We start from the raw sequence: 12,066 nt of genomic DNA on the forward strand, positions 1-12,066 counted from the left end.
TCAAGTCGTCAGAATAAATAGAAATAAAGCTAGATTCATTCAGTCATATTTATTGAGTGCTTACTGTGTGCAGAGCACTGTACTAAGCGCTTGGGAAGTACAAGTTGGCAACATATAGAGACGGTCCCTACCCAACAGCGGGCTCACAGTCTAGAAGGGGGAGACAGACAACGAGACAAAACATGTCGACAGGTGTCAAGTCGTCAGAATAAATAGAAATAAAGCTAGATGCACATCCTTAACAAAATGAATAGTAAATATGTACAAGTAAAATAAATAGAGTAATAAATCTGTAGAAACATATACACAGGTGCTGTGGGGAGGGGAAGGAGGTAGGGCCGGGGGGATGGGGAGGAGGAGATGTAAGCTCGTTGTGGGCAGGGGGTGTGTGATTATTGTGATAGTGTACTCTCCCAAGCGCTTAGTATAGTGCATACAGTAAGCGCTCAGTAAAAACAATTGGAAGAAAGAAGGAATATGTACATAAGTGCTGGAGGAAAGGATAAAATACACGAGCCGGTAGTTGGGCTGACGTGAGCAGGGTATTTGGAAAGCCGCCTGAAGGAGTTGGGATTTTAAGGGAGTTTTGAAGAGGGATAGAACCGAGGTTAGGCCCATTAGGGGAGGGGTGGGAGGAAGGAACCTCAGGGCAGGGGAATCAATCAACCCCACCTGTCTGCTGTGCGACCTTGGGCAAGTCACTTAACTTCTCGGAGCCTCAGTTCCCTCATCTGTCAAATGGGGATGAAGACTGCGAGCCCCACGAGGGACAACCTGATCCCCTTGTTCCCCCCCCCCCCCCGCGCTTAGAACAGTGCTTTGCACATAGTAAGCGCTTAACAAATGCCATTATTACTATTACTATTATTATAAGTGGTATTTATTGAGCGCTTACTGTATGAGAAGTAATGTACTAAGCCCTTGGGAGAGTTCAGGACGACAGAGTTGGTAGGCATGATCCCTGTCCACAACATAAATACATTAGATACACGAGAAGCCGCCTGGCCTAGCGGGTAGAGCTTGGGCCTGGGAATCAGAAGGACCTGGATTCTAATCCCGGCCCTGCCACTTGTCTGCTGTGTGACCTTGGGTAAGTCACTTATAATATAATAATAATAATGGCATTTATTAATAATAATATAATAATAATGGCATATATTGAGCGCTTACTATGTGCAAAGCACTGCTCTAAGCCCTGGGGAGGTTACAAGGTGATCAGACTGTGAGCCCACTGTTGGGTAGGGACCGTCTCTATATGTTGCCAACTTGGACTTTCCAAGCACTTAGTACAGTACTCTGCACACAGTAAGCGCTCAATAAATACCATCGATTGATTGATTGACCGTCTTTTCTCTATATGTTGCCAACTTGTACTTCCCAAGCGCTTAGTACAGAGTTCTGCACACAGTAAGCGCTCAAGAAATCCGATTGATTGACTGATTGATCAGGTTGTCCCTCAAGAGGCTCACAGTCTTCATCCCCATTTTCCAGATGAGGTCACTGAGGCCCAGAGAAGTGAAGTGACTTGCCCAAAGTCACACAGCTGACAATCGGCAGAGCCGGGGTTTGAACCCATGACCTCTGCCTCCAAAGCCCGGGCTCTTTCCACAGAGCCACGGTTAAGTGCTTACTATGTGCCAAGCACCGTTCTAAGCGCTGGGAAGGTTACAAGGTGATCAGGTTGTCCCACGGGGGGCTCCCAGTCTTCATCCCCATTTTACAGATGAGGGAACTGAGGCCCAGAGAAGTGAAGTGACCTGCCTAAAGTCACCCAGCTGACACTTCCTCCGAGCCTCGGTCCCCTCATCTGCAAAATGGGGGTTAAGACGGTGAGTCATAGACCGCATCCAACCCCATTTAGCTCCTATCTCCCCCAGCGCTTAGAACGGTGCCTGGCACGTAGTAAGCGCTTAGCAAACACCCTCAAAAGCAGATTTCAGTGGTTTGGGTCTCGTAGAGTAAGCCGGGCACTCAAAGCGGCCGACCCCACCAATTAGCCGTGTGACTTCGGGCAGGTCACTTCAGTTCTCTGGGCCTCAGTTCCCTCATCTGTCAAATGGGGATGAAGACTGTGAGCCCCCCCCCGGGACAACCTGATCACCTTGTAACCTCCCCAGCGCTTAGAACTAGCACATAGTAAGCGCTTAATAAATGCCTTTATGATGATGATGATGATGATGATGATGTTGTTGCCGTGGGGTCAGGTTGCTGGGCCAACGGGCAGGTGCCAGCCCCGAAAGCCCGTTGCTGGACCCCTGCTTACCCGTGGGCCTCGTGGACGTGGTGGAGAGGAGCGGTCAGGTCCTGCACCTCCGGGGCAGAGGGGACTGGACGGCGTGCGCCCAAGGACTGCATCCCCTGCTGCTGTCCCGCCCCAACGCCAGCCGGGCCTCTCTGAACGGGATCTACCAGTCCCCCATCAACTTCACCAGCAGCGAGTTCTACGGCTTCTCCGAGTTCTTCTACTGCACGGAGGACGTGCTGCGCATCGGGGGCCGCTACCACGGCCCCACCTTCGTCAAGGCTGCCCAGGTAACTAACGCCCCGGGCCCGCGGGGAATCAATCGATCGATCGTATTTATTGAGCGCTTACTGTGTGCGGAGCACTGGACTAAGCGCTTGGGAAGGACAAGTTGGCACCATAGAGGGACGGTCCCTAGTGGGTCCAGGGACCTGGGTGTCCCATTGTCTGCCAACCTCAAAGTGTTCGCGTTCATTCTGGAGGCTGGTGTTGGTGTTATGTTGCCAACTTGTACTTCCCAAGCGCTTAGTACAGTGCTGTGCACACAGTAAGCGCTCAGTTAATACAACTGATTGATTGATCCGTGGCTTTGACCTATGCCGCTTGTCGGCTGTGTGACCTCGGGCAAGTCACTTGGCTTCCCTGGGCCCCAGTGACTTCATCTGGAAAATGAGGATTGAGACTGGGAGCCCCTTGTGGGACAGGAACTGTGTCCAACCTGATTTTATTTTATTATTATTATAATTATTATTATTATTATCCACCCCAACACTTGGTTCAGTGCCTGCCAAATAGTAATTCATTCAATCGTATTTATTGAGCACTTACTGTGTGCGGAGCACTGTACTAAGTGCTTGGGAAGGACAAGTTGGCAACATATGGAGACGGTCCCTACCCATCAGTGGGTCCAGGGACCTGGGTGTCCCATTGTCTGCCAACCTCAAAGTGTTCGCGTTCATTCTGGAGGCTGGTGTTGGTGTTATGTTGCCAACTTGTACTTCCCAAGCGCTTAGTACAGTGCTCTGCACACATTAGGCGCTCGATAAATACGACTGATTGATTGATCAGTGGCTTTGACCTATGCCGCTTGTCGGCTGTGTGACCTCGGGCAAGTCACTTGGCTTCCCTGGGCCCCAGTGACCTCATCCGGAAAATGAGGATTGAGACTGGGAGCCCCTTGTGGGACAGGAACCGTGTCCAACCTGATTTTATTTTATTATTATTATTATTATCCACCCCAACACTTAGTTCAGTGCCTGCCAAATAGTAATTCATTCATTCATTCAATCGTATTTATTGAGCACTTACTGTGTGCGGAGCACTGTACTAAGCGCTTGGGAAGGACAAGTTGGCAACATATGGAGACGGTCCCTACCCAACAGTGGGTCCAGGGACCTGGGTGTCCCATTGTCTGCCAACCTCAGAGTGTTCGTGTTCATTCTGGAGGCTGGTGTTAGTGCTACGTTGCCAACTTGTACTTCCCAAGCGCTTAGTACAGTGCTCTGCACACAGTAAGCGCTCGATAAATACGACTGATTGATTGATCGGTGGCTTTGACCTATGCCGCTTGTCGGCTGTGTGACCTTGGGCAAGTCACTTGGCTTCCCTGGGCCCCAGTTACCTCATCTGGAAAATGAGGGTTGAGACTGGGAGCCCCTTGTGGGACAGGAACTGTGTCCAACCTGATTTTATTTTATTTTTATTATTATTATTATTATATTAATTACTACTATTATCCACCCCAACACTTAGTTCAGTGCCTGCCAAATAGTAATTAATTCATTCATTCAATCATATTTATTGAGCGCTTACTGTGTGCAGAGCACGTACTAAGCACTTGGGAGTAATCACTTGGCTTCCCTGGGCCCCAGTTACCTCATCTGGAAAATGAGGATTGAGACTAGGAGCCCCTTGTGGGACAGGAACTCTGTCCAACCTGATTTGCTTATATCATCATCATCAATCGCATTTATTTAGCGCTTACTATGTGCAGAGCACTGTACTAAGCGCTTGGGAAGTACAAATTGGCAACATATAGAGACAGTCCCTACCCAACAGGGCTCACAGTCTAAAAGGGGGAGACAGAGAACAAAACCAAACATACTAACAAAATAAAATAAATAGAATAGATATGTACAAGTAAAATAAATAAATAAATAGAGTAATAAATATGTACAAACATATACATATATACAGGTGCTGTGGGGAAGGGAAGGAGGTAAGATGGGGGGGATGGAGAGGGGGACGAGGGGGAGAGGAACGAAGGGGCTCAGTCTGGGAAGGCCTCCTGGAGGAGGTGAGCTCTCAGTAGGGCCTTATATCCACCCCAACGCTTAGTTCAGTGCCTGCCAAACATTCATTCATTCATTCATTCATTCAGTCGTAGTTATTGAGCGCTTACTGTGTGCAGAGCACTGTACTAAGCGCTTAGGAGTAATCACTTCACTTCCCTGGGCCCCAGTTACCTCATCCGGAATATGAGGATTGAGACTAGGAGCCCCTTGTGGGACAGGAACTGTGTCCAACCTGATTTGCTTATATCCGCCCCAGCGCTTAGTTCAGTGCCTGCTAAATAGCCATTCATTCAATCCTATTTATTGAGCACTTATTGTGTGCAGAGCACTGTACTAAGCGCTTGGGAGTAATCACTTGGCTTCTTCCCTGGGCCCCAGTTACCTCATCCGGAAAATGAGGATTGAGACTGGGAGCCCCTTGTGGGACAGGAACTCTGTCCAACCGGATTTGCTTATATCCACCCCAGTGCTTAGTTCACTGCCTGCTAAATAGCCATTCATTCATTCATTCAATCGTATTTATTGAGCACTTATTGTGTGCAGAGCACTGTACTAAGCGCTTGGGAGTAATCACTTGGCTTCTTCCCTGGGCCCCAGTGACCTCATCCGGAAAATGAGGATTGAGACTGGGAGCCCCTTGTGGGACAGGAACTCTGTCCAACCGGATTTGCTTATATCCACCCCAGTGCTTAGTTCAGTGCCTGCCAAATAGTCATTCATTCATTCATTCAATCATATTTATTGAGCACTTATGGTGTGCACAGCACTGTACTAAGCGTTTGGGAGCAATCACTTGGCTTCCCTGAGCCCCAGTTACCTCATCCGGAAAATGAGGATTGAGACTAGGAGCCCCTTGTGGGACAGGAACTGTGTCCAACCTGATTTGCTTATATCCACCCCAGCGCTTAGTTCAGTGCCTGCTAAATAGCCATTCATTCATTCATTCAATCGTATTTATTGAGCGCTCACCTGTGTGCAGAGCACTGGACTAAGCGCTTGGGAGTAATGACTTCACTTCCCTGGGCCCCAGTTACCTCATCTGGAAAATGAGGATTGAGACTAGGAGCCCCTTGTGGGACAGGAACTGTGTCCAACCTGATTTGCTTATATCTGCCCCAGTGCTTAGTTCAGTGCCTGCCATATAGTAACCTCTTATTAATGATAATAATAATAATGGCATTTATTAAGCGCTTACTATGTGCAAAGCACTGTTCGAAGCGCTGGGGAGGTTACAAGGTGATCAGGTTGTCCCACGGGGGCCTCACAGTCTTCATCCCCATTTTACAGATGAGGAAACTGAGGCCCAGAGAAGTGAAGTGACTTGCCCAAAGTCACACAGCTGACAGTTGGCAGAGTGGGGATTTGAACCCATGACCGCTGACTCTTTCTACTGAGCCACGCTGCTTCTCTTAAATACCACAATTATTATTATTATTTATTATTATTATTAGCCATGTGTGAGTGTGTGTGTGTGTGTGTGACATCAGCTGGGTTACAATCTCACGGAAATCTGGGCATCACGGGTAGAATCTTAATAATTGTGGTATTTGTTATGATGATGATGATGATGGTATTTGCTAATCGCTTACTATGTGTGAGGCACTGTACTAGAACAGTGCTTTGCACATGGTAAGCGCTTAATAAATGCCATCATTATTATTATTATTACTGAGCACTGGAGTGGATACAGGCAAATCAGGTTGGACACAGTCTCTGTCCCACATGGGGCTCACAGTCTTAAACCCCGTTTTACAGATGAGGGAACTGAGGCACAGAGAAGTGAAGTGATTGGCCCAAGGTCACACAGCAGACAAGTGGTGTAACTGGGCTCAGAACCCATGACCTTCTGACTCTCAGGCGTGTGCTTTATCCACTAGGCCATGCTAGGCGCTTACTATGTGCCCAGCACTGTACTAAGCTGTGGGGTGGATACAAGCAAATCAGGCTGGACACTGTCCTTGCCCCACATGGGGCTTACAGTCTTAATCCCCATTTTACAGATGAGGGAATTGATGCACAGGGAAGTGACTTGCCCGAGGTCACACAGCAAACAAGTGGTGGAGCCAGGATTAGAACTCGTGTCCTTCTGACACCCAGGCCCGGGCTCTATCCACTAGACGACACTGCAGTCAAGCGTTTTGGGTGGCTCGACACGTCTGAGGATGTTGTTGCGTGGTTGCCTTCCTCTGACAAAGGCTCTCAAGACTAAAATTGATCAAATCGGTCAGTCAGTGGTATTTATTGGATGCTTACTGCGTGCTGAGTCCATTGAGACTTGTCTCCACCACCTCTCTGCTGTGTGACCTTGGGCAAGTCACTTCACTTCTCTGTGCCTCAGTTCCCTCATCTGTAAAATGGGGATTAAGACTGTGAGCCCCTCGTGGGACAACCTGATCACCTTGTATCTCCCCCCCAGGCGCTTAGAACAGTGCTTTGCACATAGTAAGTGTTTAACAAATACCATCCTCATTATTATTATTATTAAAATTGGTCAAATCGGTCAATCAGTGGTATTTATTGAATGCTTACTGCTTGCTGAGTCCATCGAGACTCGTCTCCACCGCTTGTCTGCTGTGTGACCTTGGGCAAGTCACTTAACTTCCCCGTGCGTCAATTCCCTCACCTGTAAAATGGGGATTAAGGCTGCGAGCCCCATGTGGGACAAGGGCTGTGTCCAGCCTGATTTGCTTGTATCCACCGTGGAGCTTAGTACAGTGTCAGTAGAGTTCAGTCAATCAATCAATCAATCAATCTTATTTATTGAGCGCTTACTGTGTGCAGAGCACTGTACTAAGCGCTTGGGAAGTACAAGTTGGCAACATGCAGAGACGGTCCCTACCCAGCAGTGGGCTCACAGTCTCGAAGGGGGAGACAGACAACAAAACAAAACATATTAACAAAATAAAATAGAGTAGATATGTACAAGTAAAATAAATAAATAGAGTAATAAATAAATAGAGAAATAAATAAATAGAGTAATAAATAAATAGAGTAATAAATAAATAGAGTAATAAATAAATAGAGTTAGACATGTTACCTGTCCGTGAGGAGCTCACATTCTAGAAGGGGAGACAGACATTAAAATGACATCGATAGGGGAATGGAAAGGCATAAGGTACTAGACTTATAAGAAGCAGCGTAGTCTAGACTTATACTAGACTTGAAAAGCAGCGTGGCTCAGTGGAAAGAGCACGGGCTTTGGAGTCAGAGGTCATGGGTTCGAATCCCGGCTCCACCACAAGTCTGCTGTGTGACCTTGGGCAAGTCACTTAACTTCTCTGAGCCAGTTCCCTCATCTGTAAAAAAAAAACGGGGATTAAGACTGTGAGCCCCCGTGGGACAACTTGATCACATTGTATCCCCGCCCAGCGCCTAGAACAGTGCTCTGCACATAGTAAGCGCTTAACAAATGCCATTATTATTATTATTATTATAAGACTATAAGACTTCTAGACCATAAGGTTCTAGGTTCTCCCCCTTCAAGACTGTGAGCCCGCTGTTGGGTAGGGACCGTCTCTATATGGTGCCAACTTGTACTTCCCAAGCGCTTAGTACAGTGCTCTGCACACAGTAAGCGCTCAATAAAGACGATTGAATGAATGAATGAATGAATGAAGGTTATGTTGTAAGGTCAGGGGGACGGCGGCGGGAAGGATACCAAGTGCTTTAATTTTCCAGGGTGTAAGCACTTGAACTCAAGATGGGACATTTCCATATTTCTCTCGAAACAGGTGCCGGGCTTTTAGGCTCGAGTTCTCTGGGCCCACTGGACGGGAATAAAAATGGACCGTCTTTGGGGTGATGATCCAAAAGGAATATGAAAGTTTGAGAGACCACTGTCCTTTAACGCTGCTATGGGTGTGTGGTTTCAGGACCTTCCGGATGCCCCTTATTAGTCTAATAATTTGTTGATTAGCTGTGGTTATTGGCTCTCTGGGTCATTGTATTAATAATGGCATCTATTAATAATAATGGTATTTGTTAAGCACTTACTATGTGCAAAGCACTGTTCCAAGCGCTGGGGAAGTTACAAGGTGATCAGGTTGTCCCACGGGGGGCTCACAGTCTTCATCCCCATTTTACAGATGAGGGAACTGAGGCCCAGAGAAGTTAAGTGACTTGCCCAAAGTCATCCTCATCATCATCATAAATCGTATTTATTGAGCTCTTCCTGTGTGCAGAGCACTGTACTAAGCGCTTGGGAAGTACAAGTTGGCAACAGAAGTCCCACAGCTAACAGTTGGCGGAGCTGGGATTTGACCCCATGACATCTGACTCCGAAGCCCGGGCTCTTTCCACTGAGCCACGCTGCTTCTCCCCATCCTTTGTCTAATAAACGTGATTGTGGGTGGAACTGGCTGCCCCCCATCCTCATTCCAGAGGTTCACCGTTTCCCTCCTAGGATTACTGCGGCATGCCGTGGCCCGTTCTAACGCAGAGGTTCAAGAGCGGCCTCTTCTCCTCACACGCGGACCAGCATCGCGTCAAGTAAGGAGCCCCCGGGGTCTCCTCAAGGGTGGGCTCGCGGTGGAGGCCGCTTACGGCCGGGGACCGTTTTTGAGCTCTGAGGGGGAGGAAACGGGTGGTGTGGTGGAGTATTCCTGGGAGACCCAGACTGAAGCTTGACATTGACATCATCCCTGCCCTTCAGGGACTTCAAAATCGACAGCGGGGGCCAGTTGGTTTGGAGGGAATGGGGGTGTGAACACAGACTTCCCCCCCATCTTACCTCCTTCCCTTCCCCACAGCACCTGTATATATGTATATATCAATCAATCAATCAATCAATCATATTTACTGAGCGCTTACTATGTGCACAGCACTGTACTGGGAAGTACAAATTGGCAACATATAGAGACAGTCCCTACCCAACAGTGGGCTCACAGTCTAAAAGGGGGGGGTCTAAAAATATGTTTGTACATATTTATTACTCTATTTTACTTGTATATATCTATTCTATTTATTTGATTTCGTTAGTATGTTTGGTTTTGTTCTCTGTCTCCCCCTTTTAGACTGCGAGCCCACTGTTGGGTAGGGACTGTCTCTATATGTTGCCAATTTGTACTTCCCAAGCACTTAGTACAGTGCTCTGCACACAGTAAGCGCTCAATAAATGCGATTGATTGATTGATTGATTAATAGGGAGAAATTGAACAGGTAATAAATCTCAATAGCTCTCCAAAGAGTGAAAGCCTATTTGGTCACTGGGACGCCCGGCCACGCCTGGCTCATTTAAGAGTGTTGACGCATTTTTCTGAATAATAATAATGATAATAATAATGATGATATTTATTAAGCGCTTACTATGTGCAAAGCACTGTTCTAAGCGCTGGGGAGGCTACAAGGTGATCAGGTTGCCCCACGGTGGGGGGGGCTCACAGTCTTAATCCCCCTTTTTACAGATGAGGTAACCGAGGCACAGAGAAGGGGATACAAGGTGATCAGGTTGTCCCACGTGGGGCTCACAATCTTAATCCCCATTTTACAGATGAGGTAACTGAAGCCTAGAGAAGTTAAGTCAATCAATCAATCAATCAATCATATTTATTGAGCGCTTACTGTGTGCAGAGCACTAAGTGCTTGGGAAGTACAAGTTGGCAACATATAGAGACAGTCCCTACCCAACAGTGGGCTCACAGTCTAAAAGGGGGGGGGGGGGGCGGGGTAGTCTAAAAGTGACTTGCCCCAGAGAAGGGGATACAAGGTGATCAGGTTGTCCCACGTGGGGCTCACAATCTTAATCCCCATTTTACAGATGAGGTAACCGAGGCCCAGAGAAGTGAAGTGACTTGCCCCAAGTCACCCATTTGACAATCGGCGGAGCTGGGATTTGAACCCACGACCTCTGACTCCAAAGCCCGGGCTCTTTCCACTGAGCCACGCTGCTTCTCTGAATAACCCAAACCCGGTGTCATAGTGTTAGGGTGAATTCCTGCTCACCTTCTCACGAGTGTCCCCTCCTTCCTCTCCCCCTCGTCCCCCTCTCCATCCCCCCACCTTACCTCCTTCCCCTCCCCACAGCACCTGTATATATGTATATATGTTTGTACATATTTATTACTCTATTTATTTATCTTACTTGTACATATTTATTCTATTTATTTTATTTTATTAGTATGTTTGGTTTTGTTCCCTGTCTCCCCCTTTTAGAGTGTGAGCCCACTGTTGGGTAGGGACCGTCTCTATGTGTTGCTAACTTGTACTTCCCAAGCGCTTAGTACAGTGCTCTGCACACAGTAAGCACTCAATAAATACGATTGATTGATTGATTCTCACGCCAGATGGACGGGAAAGCCCTTCCCTGGCAGTGGCCCCTTCAACCCTGATTTGGCTCCGTCCTGGAACCGGGAAGTGGGAAGGAGCAGGCCTCAGTAGATGTCAAGCGGAATGCCCATCAACCGGTCAATCACTGGGATTTATTGAACATTTACCACGTGCAGGGCACCAATTAAGCATCTGGGAGAGGACGGTACAACAGAATAAGCTGACACGTTCCCCACCCGTAACGATAAAGCCGTTTCTCCGTAAAAAACGAGAGCTCGATGTGTTCTTCTTGCAGGTATCAGTGTTTTAAATCAGCCTGGATGTACCAGGTCCTTCATGAAGGATTCCATTTTCCCCGTGACTATCCAAACCTGCGAACGGCCCAGTTGGTGTATGACAGGGAGGTGCAGTGGACGCTCGGAGCCATTCTGTATAAAACACGTTTCTTACCTCTCAGGTAAAACTAAACGAGTTCACCCGTGATTTGGCTGTGAGTCCCACCCCATTCCTTGGACCCCCCTCCCCTGAATGTTTCTGGGAGACGAGGACTTTTAGACTGTGAGCCCACTGTTGGGTAGGGACTGTCTCTATATGTTGCCAATTTGTACTTCCCAAGCGCTTAGTACAGTGCTCTGCACATAGTAAGCGCTCAATAAATATGATTGATGATGATGATGATGAGAACCTTAAATGTATATATGTCTGTACCTATTACTCTATTTTACTTGTACATATCTATTCTATTTATTTTATTTTGTTAGTATGTTTGGTTTTGTTCTCTGTCTCCCCCTTTTAGACTGTGAGCCCACTGTTGGGTAGGGACTGTCTCTATATGTTGCCAATTTGTACTTCCCAAGCGCTTAGTACAGTGCTCTGCACATAGTAAGCGCTCAGTAAATATGATTGATGATGATGATGATAACCTTAAATGTATATATGTCTGTACCTATTACTCTATTTTACTTGTACATATCTATTCTATTTATTTTATTTTGTTAGTATGTTTGGTTTTGTTCTCTGTCTCCCCCTTCTAGACTGTGAGCCCACTGTTGGGTAGGGACCGTCTCTATATGTTGCCAATTTGTACTTCCCAAGCGCTTAGTACAGTGCTCTGCACATAGTAAGAGCTCAATAAATACGATTGATGATGATGATGATGAGAACCTTAAATGTATATATGTTTGTACATATTACTCTATTTTACTTGTACATATCTATTCTATTTATTTTATTTGGTTAATATGTTTGGTTTTGTTCTCTGTCTCC

At 47.0% G+C, this 12,066-nt stretch overlaps 1 protein-coding gene across 2 annotated transcripts in view; it reads left to right on the plus strand.

The window, feature by feature from the left end:
- ENTPD7 (ectonucleoside triphosphate diphosphohydrolase 7) overlaps positions 1 to 12,066 on the plus strand; it is an 86,730-nt gene that overhangs the window by 66,706 nt on the left and 7,958 nt on the right. For both annotated transcript variants that reach the window (XM_038744143.1, XM_038744144.1), the window contains 3 exons: positions 2,205 to 2,532; positions 8,939 to 9,024; positions 11,096 to 11,257. In XM_038744143.1, coding sequence (XP_038600071.1) covers positions 2,205 to 2,532; positions 8,939 to 9,024; positions 11,096 to 11,257 — 576 coding nt within the window. The remainder of the gene's footprint in view (positions 1 to 2,204; positions 2,533 to 8,938; positions 9,025 to 11,095; positions 11,258 to 12,066) is intronic.

The sequence above is a fragment of the Tachyglossus aculeatus genome, chromosome 3 (assembly GCF_015852505.1).
Source record: "Tachyglossus aculeatus isolate mTacAcu1 chromosome 3, mTacAcu1.pri, whole genome shotgun sequence".
NCBI lineage: Eukaryota > Metazoa > Chordata > Mammalia > Monotremata > Tachyglossidae > Tachyglossus > Tachyglossus aculeatus.